At 39.4% G+C, this 21623-nt stretch overlaps 1 protein-coding gene and 1 pseudogene across 1 annotated transcript; one reads left to right on the top strand and one right to left on the bottom strand.

The window, feature by feature from the left end:
- The first annotated feature begins 666 nt into the window (after window positions 1–666).
- Window positions 667–1257, top strand: LOC145140253 (uncharacterized). The gene has a single exon (XM_079073805.1). The coding sequence runs from the start codon at window positions 667–669 to the stop codon at window positions 1255–1257; it is 591 nt and encodes a 196-aa protein (XP_078929931.1).
- A 4899-nt stretch (window positions 1258–6156) lies between these two features.
- LOC145136976 (putative histone H2A.3 pseudogene) lies at window positions 6157–6741 on the bottom strand (annotated as a pseudogene).
- Window positions 6742–21623: the final 14882 nt, after the last annotated feature.

Below are 21623 nucleotides of genomic sequence, written 5' to 3'. Positions count from 1 at the left end.
TTTATTCATGCATCGTTTTTTCCTCTTGATTTCTCGATCTGTTTTGAATTAGGGTTTTGAGTTAGGGTTTTCTGTTTGTTTTGGTTCTTGAGCTTCCTTGGAAGTTTATTGATCTTTTCTCTGATCCTCTGTTTGTGCGGTGAAGGTGGATTTCTTGTTGTTCATAAAATGAAAGTGTAAACTCTCTCAGACATCGTCGATCTTAATAGTAAACGATCGCTTGACTGTAAACGTTTAGATCTAACTTCTCGTTGTCTAACGGCCAACGTCAAGCGACTGTTAATGTTAAGGTTGCAAACGGTGCAATCTGGGGTGTTTGATGGTTTCTGGCATTTGAATGTCTGTCTACTTCAGTGTTAGATTCTATTTTATATAGATCTAACGGTAAACAACATTGCTGCTTGCAGAGCATTTTGAGTGGATTTCTGTAAGTATTCGCACGCTTGTTTCTCTTCTTGTTTGTTCAGATTAATATCTTGGGTGCTTCTGTGTTATTGTATTGTTTTCTTTGTTGTGTTGTGACTCTTACAATTTGTTAATAACAAGGTTGTGGTCTTGTGGTTATACTAGCTTGTCTACCCCTTGAAAGGTGGTCAGAATCTGGTTTAGTATAGTCATTTTTTCCTAAGAGAACACAATTTTGTTATTGTATAAGTTGTATCAGTCATGGTTGGGGAAACTCCTTCTGCATCTGGTGTTAAAAGTCCAGATCATTATGATTTTGATGATCCATTGTTTTTACACCCTTCTAATAATGGTGTTGTTTCAGTTATTAGTTTCAAATTGACTGGTACTGAGAACTTTAGAATTTGGAAAATTTCTATGACTAGGGCTTTGAAAGTTAGGAATAAATTAGGATTTGTTGATAAAACGTTTCCTAAACCTAGTGAGGATGAAACTAAAATTCATAAATGGGAACGTGTTAATGTTGTGGTATGTTCTAGGATTCTTGGTTCTGTTTCCGAGTCTTTATATGCTAATCATGCTTGTAGCGATAATGCTTCTAATATTTGGTCTGGGTTAAGTGAAACTTATTCTAAAGCAGATGGTTCTGTTGTTTTTAATGTACATCAAAAAATAAATTCTCTTACTCAAAGTGGTTTGTCTGTCTCTCAGTATTACAGTAAGCTTGATGCTTTGTGGAAAGAATTTGATGGGTTGGTTAATTTGTCTGAATTTACATGTGAAGCTTCAGTTGACTTTGTTAATCATTCAAAGTTAAATGAAGCTGATGCAGTTCTTGTCTGGTTTAGATGATACACTCAGCCAGGTTAAAAGCCATAACTTGTTAATGGAACCTCTCCCTAATGTAAAAACTGCTTTTTCAATTGTTTCTCGTGAAGAATCACATCAAAAAGGAGGTTCCATTTCTCAATCTTCCTCTAAGTCTCAGGTTACTGCTTTTGTTGGTAAATTCAATGATCAAAAACGAAATAAGTCTCGTGGAAATTCTAATTTTCAGTGCAAAAATTGTGGTCTTAAGGGACATACTATTGAAAGATGTTATAAGCTCATTGGTTTTCTAAAAGATTTTAAATTGAAGAATGAACCTCAGAATTTTAATAAGTCAGTTTCTTCTAATAATTAAATTTCTTCTGATGTTAATGGTTCTTCTGATTTGGATGTTAAAACTAACCACTCTTCTGAAAAGTTTTTTCTTACAAGTGAGCAATATAACAAGTTTCTCAGTCTTATTAATGAGAAACCTTCAACAAGTGAAGTATCTGCGAATATGGCAGGTACTTGTTATAACTCTTCTGTATCTACAAATAAAAAGTGGATTGTTGATTCTGGTGCAAATCATCATATGACCAAAAATGATTTTAAGCTAAATAACATTGTTGATGTTTCAAAACTTGATCTTAGAGTGGATCATCCTAATGGATCTTCTGCTAGGATTAATAAAATTGGAAATATGAGATTATCTGATTCATTAGTTTTGTCTGATGTTTTTGTTGTTCCTGAATTCAATGTTAATTTACTTTCAGTTCATAAACTTTGTAAGGATAATAAGTGTCAACTTGTTTTTGATGAGTTTAAATGTGTTGTTCAGGATTCACAGTCCAAGGTGACTGTGGGGACTGGTAGTGAATCAGGAGGGTTGTATTATCTTGAGGATTCTTACTCTTCAGGTAATATGGCTTCTTTAAGTAGGATTGGTTGTTATGTTTCAAAGGTTATTTGGCATAATAGATTGGGTCATCTTGCTATTCAGTCTTTAAATTCTCTTAAACATGTTTTGTCCTTTGGGACTGAGTCTCTTCCTCCTTGTGATGTTTGTCACAAGGCTAAGCAGTCTAGGAACTCTTTCCATTTGAGTGAACATAAGAGTTCTTCTTTAGGTGATTTAGTGCATATAGATGTTTGGGGTCCCTATATGGTTGCTACGACTGATGGCTTCAAATATTTTCTAACTATTGTGGATGATTTCACCAGAGGTGTACGGGTATATTTGTTAAAATCCAAAACTGAAGTTTTTTATTGGTTTTCTGTGTTTTATAATTTCTTAAAGAATCATTTTAATTCGAGTCTTAAGGTTGTTAGATCTGATAATGGTACTGAGTTTGTTAATTCTCAATTTAAAGATTTTTTTGATAAAAATGGCATTTCTCACCAAACTACTTGTACTTATACTCCACAACAGAATGGTATTGTGGAAAGAAAGCATAGACATCTCTTGAATGTAGCCAGATCACTTTTGTTTCAATCTGGTTTACCTCTTAAGTTTTGGGGTGAGTCAGTTTTGACTGCTGTGTTTTTGATAAATAGACTTCCTACTTCAGTTTTGAAGGGGAAGTCTCCTTTTGAAATGATTTACAACTGTTTGCCTAAATTTGAGAATTTAAGAGTGTTTGGGTGTTTATGTTTTTCTGTTAAGCAAAATATATCAGATAAGTTTGTTGAAAGATCTGAAAAATGTGTTTTTATTGGTTATTCTAATGAAAAGAAAGGATATAAGTTGTATAATCTTGATAATTTTTCTGTTTTCTTTTCCAGGGATGTAATGTTCTATGAGGATGTATTTCCTTTTGGTATTGCAGGGACTAGGGCTCATTATCTGGAAACTGGAAAGCACATGGATCTTTCACACAGGGTTTGGGTCGGATATATTCCGGGTTTGGTCTATAGGTTGTACCCGAAGTATATATACTTGGTTTTAGCTGTAATTGATCATTCAGATCATTCTTTCATTTCACACACTTACGCTTAATTCTCTCTGTTCTCTCGTCTTCATCTTCTTCAGACTAGGGTTTTGATCGAGTCTAGAGTTGTTTTGTTCTTGTTAACTTTTGTTCAATAAACTTTTTAGTCTGGTTGTTATTTTGTATATATTTGAGTGTGAGTGTTATGTAGTGAGTTTTAAGTTGTAAGTCTCTTGAAAACCAACTGGATCTTGTTTTGATTAATAAAAGATCTGTTGATGTTGTGATTAGATCTGTTGGTTATGTTTTTGACAGTATAGACTTAACCCGCTGTAAACACAAAAGAATAAATGTATTTGTGTGTTCGTCTTGGTGTATTGCAACTTTACTTATTATAACTTGTTTGGGTTTTTCGGACCACTTGGGTTGTTTGGTAAGATATGTGGAAGATATGGTAGATATTGACGCATGTTCAAATCATGGCACTACTCAAGCCATGTGACAATGGCAATGGAGGTTCGTCTACAATCACTCCGGAACATAAGGTTATGCCTCATGTTTGTAGTGGGGGATTAGTCAGTGCGTCAAAGCTGGTCAAAAATCTTTATTAGGGAAGTTCCCTTTCACACACACACAAAAAAAAAAAAAAAAAAAAAAAAAACTTGCTCGGGTTTTTCCTAACAAGTGTGTGTTACTTGTATTTATACTTGTTTTATGCTATATACCCATGTAAAACCTTTTCAAAAATCAAAATTTTTCTTTTGTAAATACTTAAATGGATAAATGTGATTGTATCTAATCAGTTGGTGAGATCAAATAAGGGTTTATATACAATATTGGACATGGGTCTTTACAAAGCTAATTACTTTAATCTTTATTAAAATTGTAAACCGTACCATCTGAACGACTCATATAAATATGATCCAAACCACACGTGATGAGATCAAATTGGGGCTTGTATACAATATTGGGCATTGACCTGTACAAAGCTAATTACTATAATCTTTATAAAATAGTAAGTTGTGTCATTTGAATGGCTCATGTAAACCTAATCCAATGCTCACGTGAGATATTAATCATTGAACATTAACAATATTTTGGACATGTTAGAGTTTGAAGTTTGAACCATTGAACTCATGTATGAAATTTCGCACCTCAATCATTAGGCTCTCAACATATGGTTGTGTTAATCTTAAGTAAATACTAAATACTAATAAGAATACCTATTCTCCATATCAAATTACTTTGACAAAACATTATCAGAATTATAATTAGTTTATATCAAACATTCAAAACTAGATATTACAACTTGTTTATGTATATCTGATTATTTTGATTTTTAAATTATTAAAACTTTTAAATTATTAAAACTTCAGTCAAATTCATTTTGTATCAGAACTAACTAATCACACCAATTTAAATCGTAATAGGTAGATCCACATCAAACACTGGAATGGAGAACAATTAAAATGAAATATCTCTCACGAGGTATTTAAATAAAAATATAATCCCTAATTATAAATATTAAACAATTAGAATTGAAATAATATATATCGACCTTTATTGGTCATTCGGAGTCAAACTCAGTGAGTCGTTTCCAAGCGCGGACGTTATAACAAGATTCTCACAAGATTCTGATTTCTAAATCCCTATAAATACCATCCAATTCTCCACGATTCAATCAAAATTTTCCCTCCATTTCGAAAACAACTTTCAGAAACACTGATTTGATCTCCCATGGCGGAAGCTAACCGAAAACATCTTCCCAATGACGGTGGTGATCCACCCAAGAAGAAGAATACTACCTCCGCCGGTGGTTCTAAACAAGTCAAAATTGAAGACACCAGCAACAGAAAATCCAAGAAAGGTGACGTCGAAGAGGTTAACATCTACAACCTTGACTTACTGAATGAGATTCTTGAGTATAAAAAGTGGAAAGGAACAACCCCGTGTGATAATCCCGATGATTTGCGTGAATTCTGCACTCCTTATATTCGATTGGACATTGGGAACGCAAGGGGATGGATTAGGAAAATGAGAGAGCTGAAGACCAAATTCAACGACGACAGTGATCCGACGGATGATGTTGAGAAAGAGGAATTCGAAGTGTGGAAGAAGATTTGGGGGGGTGAACTAAAGGGCGATGATCATGATCCAGGTGTGGGTTCATCTAAATAAGATTTCTAATCGTTTTTTTACAGATTTTTGCATGTTGATGATGATTTCTTACCTCAAGAAATTCAATGGTGGGTCAAGAAAATACACAGATTCGTTTGTAATTGAATAAAACTTCTAGACTATACTCAGATCATAGATGTATTAATGAAGTGACTGGAAATGAATATATGAGTTTGATATCATGATACTTTCTAAATCGTAATAAGCAATGGGCTATAAGCATATAATGAAATGGGTAACCAATTTGGTTGTATACAATGTTGTAGTAAAGAAAAACGAAGGTATGATGCTATAATAATCAAATCAAGGAAACTAAATTACTATTTCTTTCATTCCCTTATTAGTTATTAATTTATTATTGTTGTTGTTGACTTGTTGATGTAAATATTGTTATTTTTACTGTTTTTTAGTTACTTGTATAAACTGACCCAAGATATGGTGCTATTTTGGAGCAACAGTCTTGAAGATATTTATGTTTTAATTAAAACTTGCAACATATATGTAATTCTAAATTCATAGATAAAGAAAATGAATTATACGTTTGTATTTAAGTAGTGTACATATACCAATATACCATTATGATTTTAGTTATTGAATAATGAAGAGAAACACGAGTTTCTTTTTCAGAAACTATAAAATTTGCGTGAGCTCGTCGTTATCATAAAACTATTTGAGATTTTTTTTGTATTATAAGGTCATAGTTTACTTATTAAATATTTGCCATTTTTATGAAGAATCTGCAAATTATTCTTTGAATTATAAATTGTTCTAAAAGTGAATGATATAATTGAACACGTTCATTAGATAATTCAATAAATTCAACTACAAAATCACATAATCAATCGATATTCCATTAGATACAATATCATTCATGATTTTGAATTACAATTGCATAAATCAAAATATATTCCCCAAATCTATCATTCACAATCGAATGTCACCACAACAAAGAAACCAATCCAAAATCCTAATCGGAAACCTATTCATCATCTTTAGAAGATGCAACAGACGCCTTCTTTGGAAGCAAGTGAGCGTGAATGTTGGGCATCACTCCGCCATTAGCAATCGTAACAGCTCCAAGCAATCTACTCAATTCTTCATCGTTTCTCACAGCTAACTGTATATGCCGAGGCACAACTCGAGTCTTCTTGTTGTCTCTGGCAGCATTCCCGGCCAACTCAAGAACCTCAGCCGCAAGGTACTCCATGACGGCGGCGAGATAAACAGGAGCACCGCCACCGATCCGGTCAGCGTACTTTCCGGTTCTGAGGAAACGAGCGATACGACCAACGGGAAACTGGAGTCCGGCCTTGCTGCTACGAGATGTCGACTTCTTGGCTACGGCGGCGGACTTAATGGACTTTCCTCTTCCGGCCATTGCTTGGACTAAAAAAACTGAAATGTAATAGTGAGATGTTGTTTGTAGAATGTAGATGAAGATATAATGGCTGCTTGGTGCTTTTATAGGTTGGGTAGGGTGTTAAAGGCAGCCAATAAGAACAGATAACGCGGATCAAGAGTCTCCGCCGTTGATTTTCATCCATTGAAATGAACGGCGGATATCGTGGATCATTGGATTCTATACATACATAAATATTCGTGGCTGTTTTAATTTACCGGTGTCTTTAACCATATTTGATTCCAGTTTTTGTTGATAAATATTTTAGTATTAGTTTTTCTACAAACTGCTGTATATCTAGTATTTGTGGTTCGTTGGTTTTTTTTGGTTTTGTTCTTTTAGTTTTAAAAATATAAATTTGGTAATTTTTTAATAGGTTTTATTGTGGTTTTTTGTTTTATTTTCTAAATTGAAATTGTTAATGTTAGTCGACAAACTAGCTGACAATTTATAAACTAACTACAAAATGATTTTTGATATTAACTACTTAATAAACTAGCTAAAATTTATAAAATGCATGTAAATGAATATATTTTATATAATTAATTAATTTTTTTTTTGGAAAGAAAATAAAATAAAATAAAATAACTAGCTTATAAACTTAATTTTTGGTATGACAAACATGACAACTTAAAATCTCGACAAGTAAAATAGCTTATTAGTTAGTTGTGGCGCAACCACGATAAACCACTTCAAATTCGATTTGTTTATCCAGAATATATTTGTGAATTCAATATAAAAAAAAAGGGCTAATGTCATAAAAGCCCTTAAGTTTTCAAGAAATTGTGAGTTTTACCCTTTGGTGTCTTTTGTGTTCATTAAAACCGGATATTTAGACTAATTGTGTAAAAATCGCCATTTAACAGGTAAACAACCGGTTACCCTGTTATACTTACCCTACCCATCGTCATCTTCATCCCCATACATCCTTCTTCTGTTCACCATTCTTCTTCTTCTTTTATGGTGTAATGAAACAAACCACGTGGTCTCCCTTCCTCTTCATTCTGAATGTTTCCCCCAGCCACCATGAAACCTAGGAAAAGAGTGTTGGAGCTCCTCTAAAATCGCCTCCTTAGATTCGCCATCAACATCATCTACAACCAGAGTCGGTCCACCGGCGTAGCTCCACCCCCTGACATCGACGCATATCCTTATATCTTCATTATACGCATAAACCTCACCTCCCTTTCTTCTGTTTACCTGACTCCATCAAAATCATCCACAATTTTTGAAGATTAGGGCTTGTGGCTGATCAGAGTTTTCTTCCTCCACCGGTGGATCGATCTCATCCACCATCTTTCCATTCTAATTCTCCAGATTGATATAAGGAGCTTCCCTGTTGTCGTCATGCTCAAACTCATCGGGTTTCATCATTGAAATTAATGAATCCTAAAGAACCTCAAGTGGCTGCAACAGTAAATATATGAATCAGAGCAAAGGGGTTCATCGTCTGCTCATCACATTCATCACCTTATTCATATCTTGGAGTCAAGGCGGCACTTGTTCATCACCTTAATTTCCTGATTAAGACCTCTTTGTCGTCGATAACACACCCATTTTGGGCTTTACCGATATCTAATTTGTGATTAAATACAACACACATAACGTATGATTTGGTATTGATTTGTATGTTATGCGTGTAATTTTGTGTTCCTTTGTATTTCCATGATGACCATGGTGAACGAGGTGAATGAGGAGGAAAGTATCACAGGAGGTAAGTTTAGATATGGGCAAGAATGAGAGGTGGTGGTGGACCATGTCAATGTAGATATGGTGGTGATGGTGGTTTTCAGTTATGGTAACAGTGGTGGATTTCAGGTGTGTGAGGTTTTTGTAAAAAATGATGAACATATTTGAAGAAGACGACGAACAGGTGGTGATGGGTTGTTGTTTGCATCTTTAGTTATGTAGAGTATAGATGATGATTTACCTTTTAAGTATATATTTGCAGGTCTGAATGGGTTATGTTTGATTCAATGGTTTCAACTTCAATGAGTTAAATGGGTTATGTGTGTGTTACCGGCAGTTGACTTGGAAACCCTCTAAAAGGGCATAAATACAAAAATTAAATCAAATATCCGGTTTTAATGAACACAAAAGACACCTAAGGGTAAAACCCACAATTTCTTGAAAATTTAAGGGCTTTTATGACATTAGCCCTAAAAAAATAATAATAAATAAATAAATAAAATCTAACTACTTCATTATTATTTAAATTTCAAAACATATAACATCTTAGTATACACTCTACTAAGTTTTATTCATTTACAAACAAATCTGTGTATTTTCTTGACCCACTATTGAACTTCTTGAGATAAGAAATCATGATTTACATACAAAAATCTGTATAAAAAACGATCATTTAGATGAACCCACATCTGGATCATGATCATCGCCCTTTTGTTCATTCCCCCAAATCTTCTTCCACAATTCAAATTCCTTCTTATCAACATCATCAGTTGGAGCACTGTCGTTGTTGAATTTGATCTTAAGCTCTCTCATTTTCCTAATCCATCCCCTTGCGTTTCCAATGTCCAATCGAATATAAGGAGTGCAGAATTCTCGCAAATCATCGGGATTATCACATGGGGTTGTTCCTTAATTTCCAGTTTTTATATTGAAGAATCAAATGCAGTATGTCAAGGCTGTAGATGTTCACCTCTTCAACGTTACCTTTCTTGGGTTTGCTGCTGCCGGTGTCTTCAATTTTGACTTCTTTAGAACCACCGACGGCGGTGGCGGAGGTAGTATTCTTCTTGTTCAGTGGATCACCGCCGTTATTGGGGAGAGGTTTTGGGTTAGCTTCCGCCATGGGAGATCAAATCAGGGTTTCTGAAAGTTGTTTTCGAGATGGATGGAATCTTTTGATTGAATCATGAAGGATTGGATGGTATTTATACTTTGACTTAATGACTCCAAATAACGAATAAAGTTGGATAAGAATGATTTTGATTCATATTGTTGATTAAATAAAATAATATATTATATAAATAGGAAAACAATTATTGAGATATTATTAAGAATGCGCAAAAATCGAACTTCAAACAACATAAGTTTGTTTTACAAAAGAATCATTGTATTTTCTTGATTCGCCATTGAATTTCTTGAGGTAAGAAATCATCATCTACATACAAAAATCAGTACAAAAAAAGAAGTTCAGAAAACTCATTTACATGAAACTGCACTCGGATCAATCATCATCATCATCATCATCATCGCCCTTTTGTTCATTCCCCCAAATCTTCTTCCACAATTCGAATTCCTTTTTATCAACATCCTCCATTGGAGCACTCTCATTGTTGAATTTGTTCTTCATCTCTTCCATTTTCTTTAACCACCCACCTTCGTTCCCAATGCCCACATGAATATAAGGAAAGCAGAATCTTTTCAAATCATCTGGGCTTTCACATGGCCACACTCCTTTCCGATTTCTATAAGCAAGAATCTCCTGCATTATTTCAATGGTGTCGTAATCAACCTCTTGGATTTCTTCATTCTCTGGTTTGCTTGTGGCGGTGTCTTCAATTTCGTTAGGGTGTTTCCACTGAGAAGAACCACCGCTGATGATGGCGTTAGTGATCTTCTTCCTCTTGTTGGGTGGTTCACTGCCGTCATGGGGGAGATGTTTTGGGTCAGGGTCAGCTTCCGCCATGGGAGATTAAATCACTGTTTTTGAAAGTTGTTGAGATGGAGGGAAATTTTCTTGATTAAATCATGCACGATATATTGTGATTTTGTTATGACGTCGCCACGTCGGCAGCTGAAAACGACTCCTTATAACAAAATTTGCTCGATAAAAACAAATTCGAACACAAAAGTGAATTTAAATGAGCTTTTGATAACTTAAATGTCAAATAATAGTTTATATAAATAAGTTGTAATAATTATTTTCGAATTTCATAAAAAATAACTAATTACAGTTTTGATTATTTATGGTTAAAGCAATTTGATACAGAGAAACAAGTTGCAAAAATTTGCCTACTGATTATTTAAGATCAAAGTAATTAGGTTTGTAACCCGAATTCGATCTCATCAATTGTAATATTATGAGTTTGCTTTATTGTGTGGAATGGAATGAAAACAAGAAAAAAAATGAAATATGTAATGAAATGGACAAAATAATAAAATTGATTATTATCATTTCATGAAAAAATTTCATGTTTGGTTGCTTAGGCGGAATAAATTGAATCATCAATCGATATTATTTGGTATTGTACGAAAAAATGAATAAATGTAGAGAAATAAAAGATGATGACAAATCAGAGCTGGCTCAACCAGTTTGGGGGTCGAAGCGAATCAAAAATTTGGAGCCCTTTGACTACAAGTCTACAATCTATCCTTGCAGAAACATTCTATAATGAAGAGCATAATCAATCCTAATTGTAACACCCTGTTTATTTAATAAATAAATAAAGTGATGAATGTATAGTAGCCCAAAAATCGAGTAATAATTATCGAGATGTTAGTTTCAGGGGTTAAAGTGCAATTAAGGGATTATTTTGAAAAGGTTTTGGAAGAGGAAGGGCTATTTGTTATCATTTGGACCAATATAAAAGAATTTATGGAAACAGGGGTTAAAGAATAAGTATTAGACTTAATTTGAGAAGAATTCGTCAAGGAGGGGCCATTTGGTAACAATTGGATTGAATTTGAAAGAAAAGGGAAGGGGGAGGGACTGATATTGTTAGTATGGCATAATGTTTTGAGGGATCGGGTATATAGCTTAAGGGAAACCCTAACCCTAGCATTCTTTGAGGAGCCGTCACCCTCTCCACCTTCAACCTCTAGCCGCGACCCTTATCCCTCCACCCTCCCTTCCGATTAGCTTCCAGCCGCCATGCATGAAGACGGCCACCACCACCAGTTGTTGTTCCGACCAGTCAAGGGCCCGTTGCCGCCGCTCCTTCGCCGTCTAAACTCCTCCAGCCTCACTGTCGGGATGTTGTGTGCATCGGAGGATCACCATGGCTGCCGGAAACGATGCCAGGGCAGCGTCACTGGATTTTTGGACGTTCCTCTTCCTCCCTCTTCTTTTGGTTCACGTTTGGGTGGCTGCTTCAGCTCATAACCGTCGATGTAGCGCTGGAACTGCAGTGTTGCCGTCGAACGCCACCACCTCTGCCCCCTTTTCTCTCAGTGAGGATGGTTGTTGACGTTGCCGTTAACGAAGACCAAACAGGGGCCATCTTCGGCCGTTGTTGCTGCTGCCGTTCGCCAGCCGAGACCGCTAACCCTAGCCGCCACCCTCGTTGATGGAGACTGTTGAAGAAGATAAGCTGATGCCGCCTTCAACCGCCGTTAGCCACTGGAGAAGGTGGATGTGCGTGCTTTGGTGTGTGTTGTTTATTGCTACAGTGGAGTGGGTGTTGTGTGGGGATTGTTTTTGGCCGAAAAATGGAAAAATACCCACCATGGCCGCCAGCCATGATGGCTGCCGCCACTCGCTACCGCCGGCCACCACAGGTGGTTGTGTGTATGTGTTTAGCCTAGTTGTGTGTGTGTGTTACTTTAGAGATTAGCATTGTAAAATGTAACCGGAAAGAAAAATAATGAAAAGAAACTCAAACCACCACTGTAGGGTGGTGGCTGCCGCCTCCTGCCGCCACCGGCCGCCGTGTCGGGTGGCGGTGTGCCTTGCCGGATTGTGTTGACTCGTTTGGGGTGCTTGAAACCCTAATGGGCCCAAAGAAGCCCTAATGGGCCCAATGAAGCCTAATGGGCTTAGTGAAAACCCTAATGAGCTTAATGATATTCTAGTGGGCCTAATAGGCCCAATAAAGCCCTAATTGGCATAAAAGGCCAAAAAGTTGATAAAATGGGCTAATATTTGGATTGGAAAACCCTAATGCCAATAAACCCTAATTTTGAGAATTAATCGGGACGCACACATGGGAATTATTTAATAACTTGATATATTAAATAATAATCATTGGCAAAGATTAATCTAAGCAATATTGGACTTAATGGATTAAGTCCTTAGAGGATTAAGTCCTTAATGGGTTAAGTAGGAAACTTAACCCTAATCATCATTCTATGAGAAACCCTAATTTCACTTGGGTTTATTGTTGGGCCGTGATGATTGGGTTATTAATGGGCCATCCAAAGTCAGGCAATTGGACTAGAATAATTTAATGTGCCTAGGGTAAGGCCCATGTAAGGGGTTTGGGCCCAATTTTCCATAGATGGGCCATAGTTTGGGCCTTTATGATTACGTGATATTGGGCCATTAGAATATTAAATGTTGGACTGGACTAAATGATTGGGCCTTATGGTAAGACCTTATAAAGGTTTGGGCCCAATTTGGAAAATTGGGCCATATGTTGGGCTTTGAGCCATAATTGGACTTTGGGCCTATGGATTGGGCCTTGGGCTTGAATAAGCCAAGCTAGGGGTAATGTAGTAATTACCCAAAGAATGTACTTATGGTTATGTAGTGGGACCCAATTATTAATTGGGTGTTATTTTGGTGTTGACAGTTCATGAATCTGTCATCCAGCAGCTGGGGTTGAGTCTGCGGGACTTCAGCAGAGTGGGATTGTGTCTGCGGGACTTCAGCAGTGTGAGGTGAGTTACCTTCCAATAGCGGTGGGTCTACGGCCACAATGTCGGCCCACCAGTAGGAGTTGTATGTTGGATGATTGTCTTTGTGATATCATCTGGGTTTGCTACTACCTGATATGTTATATGCTGACATGATATGTTATATGTGATAGTAGTAGAGTTCGGTTGCTAGGACCGAAGGGTAGGTCAGGCACCCCAGATATGTCTGACAGTATGTGATGATATGTTTATATGCTGGCATGATATGATATATGTGATAGCGGTAGTAGGAGGGGAATAGTCCCCAAGTTCGGTTGTTAGGACCGAAGGGTAGTTCGGACACCCCAAATATGTCTGATAGTATGTTTATGATATATGTGATAGTAGCAGTAGGGGGTGGAATAGTCCCCGAGGTTCGGTTGTGAGGACCGAATGGTAGGTCCGCACCCCATAATGGCTCGACACGGGTAGGTCAGCACCCCAGAATGGCTTGACACGGATAGGTCGGCACCCTAGAATGGCCGTACCGGGTAGGTCGGGCACCCCAGAATTGCCGGCAGTATGTATGCTATGTGATTATATGGTATGTGGTATGATGGGGGAACTCACTAAGCTTTGTGCTTACGGTTTACAGTTTTGGTTTCAGGTACTCGTTTTAAAGGATAGGAGTCGGCTTGATCGTAGCACATCACACTATGTTTTCCGCACAGGAGATCTTTGGGATTACACTCTGATATGGTTTTATGATAATATGTTTTGATCACTGACATTTTGGTTGCCACGAGATGTTATTATGAATGTTTTTATACTGATGGTTTTATGCAATAACTTATTTAAAAATGAAATTTTTGGCCTTGAATTTTGGGATGTTACAAGTTGGTATCAGAGCCTTGGTTTGAGGGATTCGGACATACTCTCGGGTCTGTCTGAACTCAAACTAAGGGCTTGGTATGAAAATTTTCAAAAGTAAAACCATTTTGTAAAAAAAAAGAGTTGAAAAGAATCTGAAAAGAGAAAGAACTTTGAGAAGAACAAAGTGTGTGATGCGTGCAATCAGCCGAGCTCAAGTAAGTTTTCCCCAAGATACCCATACATGTTATGTTATGGTATGATATGATATGATTATGAGAATTGCATGCTAGATTAGGGCTAAAGATCTAGGAGGATGCCTTATATGCCTATAGTATGTGCTTGTAGAATTGCATGCTAGTACTGACCAGTCAGTAATAGGATAGTCTGTCTAGGTTATGCCTGATTGTATGAGCCTTTGAAGTGCATGTACAAATTCCTGATTAGAGGATAGAATGATTTGATTGGAATATGATGGTTAGATTTTCTATTGTCTGAATGCTGCTTGCTTTGTGCTTTGGGAGACTCTTAGTAATGTGAGCTAGCTATATTCATGAGGTAGCTAGTTGACATTATTGGGAATCTTTCAGCAGCTGGGGACTGGGTGAGTTCGGGAACCTAGGAAAGCCTAGGATACGCTTCAGTGGGTTAGTAATGAGGTTCAGTGAGACTTGGGTGTACCATTTTGAGGAAGTGACTTGGAGGATTCGGGAGGATTGCTGAGGAAAGTATGGATAGGTGTGGAAGGTAGTATTGGGCCCGTACTACTGAAAGCACAGGATCCATACTCGAATCAGTGAGAGTCTTGGAGAATCTAAGAAGCTTCAGGGAAGAGTTTGTGACCCAGTTTGGGGACAGAGGATGTTCCAGTTGTTGCAGCTTAGCCATTGGCAAGCGAGCTAGTGAGCGTGACAGGGTGTCAGACCCTGAAGGATATGATTTCCAAGAGTTGCAGATGCGAGATCGATTTGGAGCCCCCTGGAAAGAGAGGGTTGTGCCAGGTGTGTATAGTAGAGGGTCCTGGGAAGAGACCCATGACTTCCGGTCATCGGGTGAAAGGCCAGCAGGGCCTGAGTCAGTGCATCGCATACGAGAAAGTACACGAGGTAGTTTGTCACTCCAAGGGTTTAGGCTGCTACAGGTGTGGCAGGGTTGATCATGTCAGCTGGAGGGGATCAATATTCCTCCAGATGTTGCGGGTATGTCATCTACTATTGCTACTAGATGGATGTTGGGATACGTACCATTTTGGAATTATGAGTGAGTTTGGATAAGACAGACCTCGGGTCGGTTTTTCTGCTAGTGTTTGGGTTACCAAGGATCATATATGCCATCCTGCATGCCGAAAGGTCCTTGATGAACCCACAGAGGGACGCATCTTGCGGAGTGGGTTCCGCGCTTACCGTTATCATTTCGGATCCTTGTCGGGATCCATGCAGGAGTATTATTTAGAGGATACTCGATCAGGGTTGGAGTGATTGTTCTCCAGTGAAGTCGGCGTTCAGGGGTTCTATCATTGTTCAAGTATGGTCGGTAACTGTCTATGGATGAACTTTGGAGTCCAAGGCACTACTGTTGGTAGGACAGAGTTGGTGACATGAAAAGGGTAGTGTCAGTCGCGGGTGTTAGATGCATAAGTGGTTGGTCATCGCATGTTCAAAAGAATTGTATTTTCGCATGGGCTGTGTTTGGTTAGAGTTCAGTGGTACTGCAAGATTGGAAGTAGGAACGAGGATTCGTCAGCCAGAGTAAAGATTAAGACCTTCAATTGACAGCATGGGATATGGATTGAGGTGTCAGATTGGACCATATTTCAAGAGTACTCTTCAAGATTTCAGAGGATGGACGATCTTAAGGTTTAATCGGTGATTAAACGCTAGCATTGGTAAGCACAGGTTGTCATCAGTGGGATACTAGAAAGCGAGAAGGATTGGGAATCCCTCAATTCTCGCAGGCCGTGAAGACTTAGTTGAATCTAAGTGGGGGAGAGACTTTTTATAAGGTTCTCCAAATGTGAGTTTTGGTTGTGCGGGGTGCAATATCTTGGCCACCTTGTCAACCAGAAGGGTATTCTAGTTGATCCGGCCAAGATAGAGGTCGTGATGCAGTGGGAAATTCCAAGGTCTCCATCTGAGATTCGGAGTTCCCTGGGTCTAGCGGGTTATTACCGGAGATTTATACGGGTCTTCTCCGAGATAGTGGTTCCTTTGACCCGACTGACCAAGGAGTCGGTGGCCTTTCGTTGGGGGCCTGAGCAGCAGGCAGCCTTCGAGACTCTCAGACATCGGTTGCGCGAGGCACCGATTCTCACCCTGCCAGAGGGTGTAGATGATTTCATGGTTTGTTGTGACGCTTTGATCACGGGCATGGGTACTGTACTGATACAATGGGGTCATGTGATAGCAGGTTTCGGGAACCAGGTTAGATTTCTGGTTAGGACTCAAGTTCATCTGTGTGTTAGGTCGAGTGCGTGTTCGACCTAGTTTGGAAAGTGTTGTAAGACTACGGGGGTAGCTGTAGCATTCACTAGCAGTCAGATAGTTTGGAAAGTGTTGTAAGACTACGGGGGTAGCCGTAGCATTCACTAGTGGTCAGTTAGTATGGAAAGTGTTGTAAGACTACGGGAGTAGCCGTAGCATTCATTAGTGGTCAGTTAGCATGGGAAGTGTTGTAAGTCTGCGGGTGTAGCCGTAGCATTCACTAGCAGCCAGATAGTATTAGAGTGTTGTAAGTCTGCGGGTGTAGCCGTAGCATTCACTAGCAACAGATAGTGTGAGGGGTGTTGTAAGTCTGCGGGTGTAGCCGTAGCATTCACCAGGTTGGCAGATAGTGTTAGGGTGTTGTAATTCTGCGGGTGTAGCCGTAGCATTCACCAGGTTGGCAGATAGTGTTAGAGTGTCGTAAGTATGCGGGTGTAGCAGTAGCATTCGCTAGTAGTCAGATAGTATTAGAGTGTTGTAAGTCTGCGGGTGTAGCCGTAGCATTCACTAGCAGCTAGATAGTGATAGGGTGTTGTAAGACTGCGTGTGTAGCCATAGCATTAACTAGTTTGGTAGATAGCTTGAGCGCGTTGTTAGGACGCGAAAGGAACAGTAGTACCCACCAGTTGGGGTGCAACATTGAGGATATGGAAATCCACGGATTGGATTTTGAATTTACCCAAATGGATTAGATCTGGATAAGCCAGTAATGAGACTGTAGGGACGTCACTATAGTTATGAGATCAGGGAAGCAATGGACTGCTTAGGTCGTTGTGACAATAGGCTACCATTGATCGGGTAGCAATCACTTTTAGCATTGGATGTGGTGGCGTCAGGATTCGACGCATGGACCCGATCGGTTGGGTCAGGAGGTTGTTAGAGTCACAGTGGCATGATAACTAGTGGCAACTAGTTCTAGAGAAGGATATCGTTCGGAAGTCGTGTGAGACGACTAAGTGGGAGCCATTTGGCTCTGCCGCCAGGCCAGAACCTGGAATTTCAGATGATTGGTGAATGAATTGAGACCAGGGAGGTCTCGATAGGTTTTGGCAAGCGGCCATGAGGCAAAATACTGCTTCAGGCAGTTCAGTGTTCGGGCAGTTTCAACACTTGGGCAATGTTAGTATTTGCGTTTTAGGTTGCAAATACTGACGTAATAGCTGGTTGATTAGGAAGTGACAAGTCACTCACAGGGAGATCAGTTGAGCCTTGACCAAGTATGAGTGATATGCAAGGACATTTTGGGTCTGTGACCCTGTTTTATAGTGGGAACCGCGAGTAATCAGAAGTCAAGTAGTCAGTTGTGGGATAAACAGACTGGACTCGTCGATGATGATTCAGTATGAGTGGTCTGTCAGGGAATCAGACCATCTCGAGATAGTAGAGTCAGATGAAGTAGATGTGATCCTGTTGCGAGGAATTTGTTCATATAAGGATATTAGGGCTTTGCGAATATTTGGTCACAGCTACCCTGGGAAGGCGAGGATGTGCCCAAAACAGTGATCATGTTACTAGAAGTGGTTTGGCATATAAGAAATGGTAAGTATTGATTTCGAGGACGAAATCTAATTTAAGTGAGGGAGAGTTGTAACACCCTGTTTATTTAATAAATAAATAAATGAAGTGATGAATGTATAGTAGCGCAAAAATCAAGTAATAATTATCGGGATGTTAGTTTCAGGGGTTAAAGTGCAATTAAGGGATTATTTTGAAAAGGTTTTGGAAGAGGAAGGGCTATTTGTTATCATTTGGACCAATATAAAAGAATTTATGGAAACAGGGGTTAAAGAATAAGTATTAGACTTAATTTGAGAAGAATTCGTCAAGGAGGGTCCATTTGGTAACAAATGGATTAAATTTGAAAGAAAAGGGAAGGGGGAGGGACTGATATTGTTATTATGGCATAATGTTTTGAGGGATCGGGTATATAGCTTAAGAGAAACCCTAACCCTAGCATTCTTTGAGGAGCCGTCACCCTCTCCACCTTCAACCTCTAGCCGCGACCCTTATCCCTCCACCCTCTCTTCCGATTAGCTTCCAGCCGCCATGCGTGAAGACGACCACCACCACCAGTTGTTGTTCCGACCAGTCAAGGGCCCGTTGCCGCCGCTCCTTCGCCGTCTAAACGCCTCCAGCCTCACTGTCGGGATGTTGTGTGCATCAGAGGATCACCATGGCTGCCGGAAATGATGTCAGGGCAGCGTCGCTGGATTTTTGGACGTTCCTCTTCCTCCCTCTTCTTTTAGTTCACGTTTGGGTGGCTGCTTCAGCTCATAACCACCGTTGTAGTGTTGGAACTGCAGTGTTGCCGTCGAACGCCACCACCTCTGCCCCCTTTTCTCTCCGTGAGGATGGCTGTTGACATTTCCGTTAACGAATACCAAACAAGGTCCATCTTCGGCCATTGCTGTTGCTGCCGTTCACCAGCCGAGACCGCTAACCCTAGCCGCCACCCTCGTTGACGGAGACTGTTGAAGAAGATAAGCTGCTGCCGCCTCCAACCGTCGCTAGCCACTAGAGAAGGTGGTTGTGTGTGCTTTGGTGTGTGTTGTTTAATGCTACAGTGGAGTGCGTGTTGTGTGGGGATTGTTTTTGGCCGGAAAATGGAAAAATACCGACCATGGCCGCGAGCCATGGTGGCTTTTGCCACTCGCTACCGCCGGCCACCACAGGTGGTTGTGTGTGTGTGTTTAGCCTAGTTGTCTGTGTGTTACTTTAGAGATTAGCATTGTAAAATGTAACCGGAAAGAAAAATAATGAAAAGAAACTCAAACCACCACCGGCTGCCGTGTCGGGTGGCGGTGTGCCTTGCCAGATTGTGTTGACTCGTTTGGGGTGCTTGAAACCCTAATGGGCCCAAAGAAGCCCTAATGGGCCCAATAAAGCCTAATGGGCTTAGTGAAAACCCTAATGAGCTTAATGATATTCTAGTGGGCCTAATAGGCCCAATAAAGCCCTAATTGACATAAAAGGCCAACAAATTGATAAATGGGCTAATATTTGGATTGGAAAACCCTAATGCCAATAAACCCTAATTTTGAGAATTAATCGGGACGCACACATGAGAATTATTTAATAACTTGAGATATTAAATAATAAGCATTGGCAAAGATTAATCTAAGCAATATTGGACTTAATGGATTAAGTCCTTAGAGGATTAAGTCCTTAATGGGTTAAGTAGGAAACTTAACCCTAATCATCATTCTATGAGAAACCCTAATTTCACTTGGGTTTATTGTTGGGCCGTGATGATTGGGTTATTAATGTGCCATCCAAAGTCAGGCAATTGGGCTAGAATAATTTAATGGGCCTATGGTAAGGCCCATGTAAGGGGTTTGGGCCCAATTTGGAAAATTGGGCCATAGATGGGCCATAGTTTGGGCCTTTATGATTACGTGATATTGGGCCATTAGAATATTAAATGTTGGACTGGACTAAATGATTGGGCCTTATGGTAAGACCTTATAAAGGTTTGGGCCCAATTTGGAAAATTGGGCCATATGTTGGGCTTTGAGCCATAATTGGACTTTGGGCCTATGGATTGGGCCTTGGGCTTGAATAAGCCAAGCTAGGGGTAATGTAGTAATTACCCAAAGAATGTACTTATGGTTATGTAGTGGGACCCAATTATTAATTGGGTGTTATTTTGGTGTTGACAGTTCAGGAATCTGTCATCCAGCAGCTGGGGTTGAGTCTGCGGGACTTCAACAGAGTGGGATTGTGTCTGCGGGACTTCGGCAGTGTGAGGTGAGTTACCTTCCAATAGCGGTGGGTCTACGGCCACAATGTCGGCCCACCAGTAGGAGTTGTATGTTGGATGATTGTCTTTGTGATATCATCTGGGTTTGCTACTACCTGATATGTTATATGCTGGCATGATATGTTATATGTGATAGTAGTAGAGTTCGGTTGCTAGGACCGAAGGGTAGGTCAGGCACCCCAGATATGTCTGACAGTATGTGATGATATGTTTATATGCTGGCATGATATGATATATGTGATAGCGGTAGTAGGAGGGGAATAGTCCCCAAGTTCGGTTGTTAGGACCGAAGGGTAGTTCGGACACCCCAAATATGTCTGATAGTATGTTTATGATATATGTGATAGTAGCAGTAGGGGGTGGAATAGTCCCCGAGGTTCGGTTGTGAGGACCGAAGGGTAGGTCCGCACCCCATAATGGCTCGACACGGGTAGGTCAGCACCCCAGAATGGCTTGACACGGATAGGTCGGCACCCTAGAATGGCCGTACCGGGTAGGTCGGGCACCCCAGAATTGCCGGCAGTATGTATGCTATGTGATTATATGGTATGTGGTATGATGGGGGAACTCACTAAGCTTTGTGCTTACGGTTTACAGTTTTGGTTTCAGGTACTCGTTTCAAAGGATAGGAGCCGGCTTGATCGTAGCACATCACACTATGTTTTCCGCACAGGAGATCTTTGGGATTACACTCTGATATGGTTTTATGATAATATGTTTTGATCACTGACATTTTGGTTGCCACGAGATGTTATTATGAATGTTTTTATACTGATGGTTTTGTGCAATAACTTATTTAAAAATGAAATTTTTGGCCTTGAATTTTGGGATGTTACACTAATGGACATATATATAATTCAAGTGAAATTTGACAAGATTAGTAAACCTAATATTGGGCAGCTAAAGCAGAAACATGGTGGAGATGTTCAAGATAGTGAAAAAACAACACTTATTGACATATATTACCGTTTATGGAGATTGGAGAAGGCTTCAATGGAGAAGGAAGAAGCCGAACAACAGATGGAATGACCGAAGCAGCCTTGTACCGTGAATCAGAAGAAGAAGAAGTATTTCAGCAACGGTTCAACTTCACAAAATTTGTATTCAGAATTGAAGAATGGAGAGGAAGAAGATAGAAGTTTAAGCGTCCTATTTTTTTTATGTTGCGATTAGTTTAGCGCCTTAGCCAATTAGGGATATACATGGACTCCTTGGTTTGTGGGGCCCTCTAGATGTGGGGGCCCTAAGCCCTAACTTTGTTTGTATAAACATAA

The sequence above is a fragment of the Lactuca virosa genome, chromosome 9, assembly GCF_052849685.1.
Source record: "Lactuca virosa cultivar CGN04683 chromosome 9, Lactuca_virosa_CGN04683_v6, whole genome shotgun sequence".
NCBI classification, from domain to species: Eukaryota; Viridiplantae; Streptophyta; class Magnoliopsida; order Asterales; family Asteraceae; genus Lactuca; species Lactuca virosa.
Note: the sequence above shows the minus strand (reverse complement) of the source record. Positions and strands in the feature narration are given on the sequence as shown.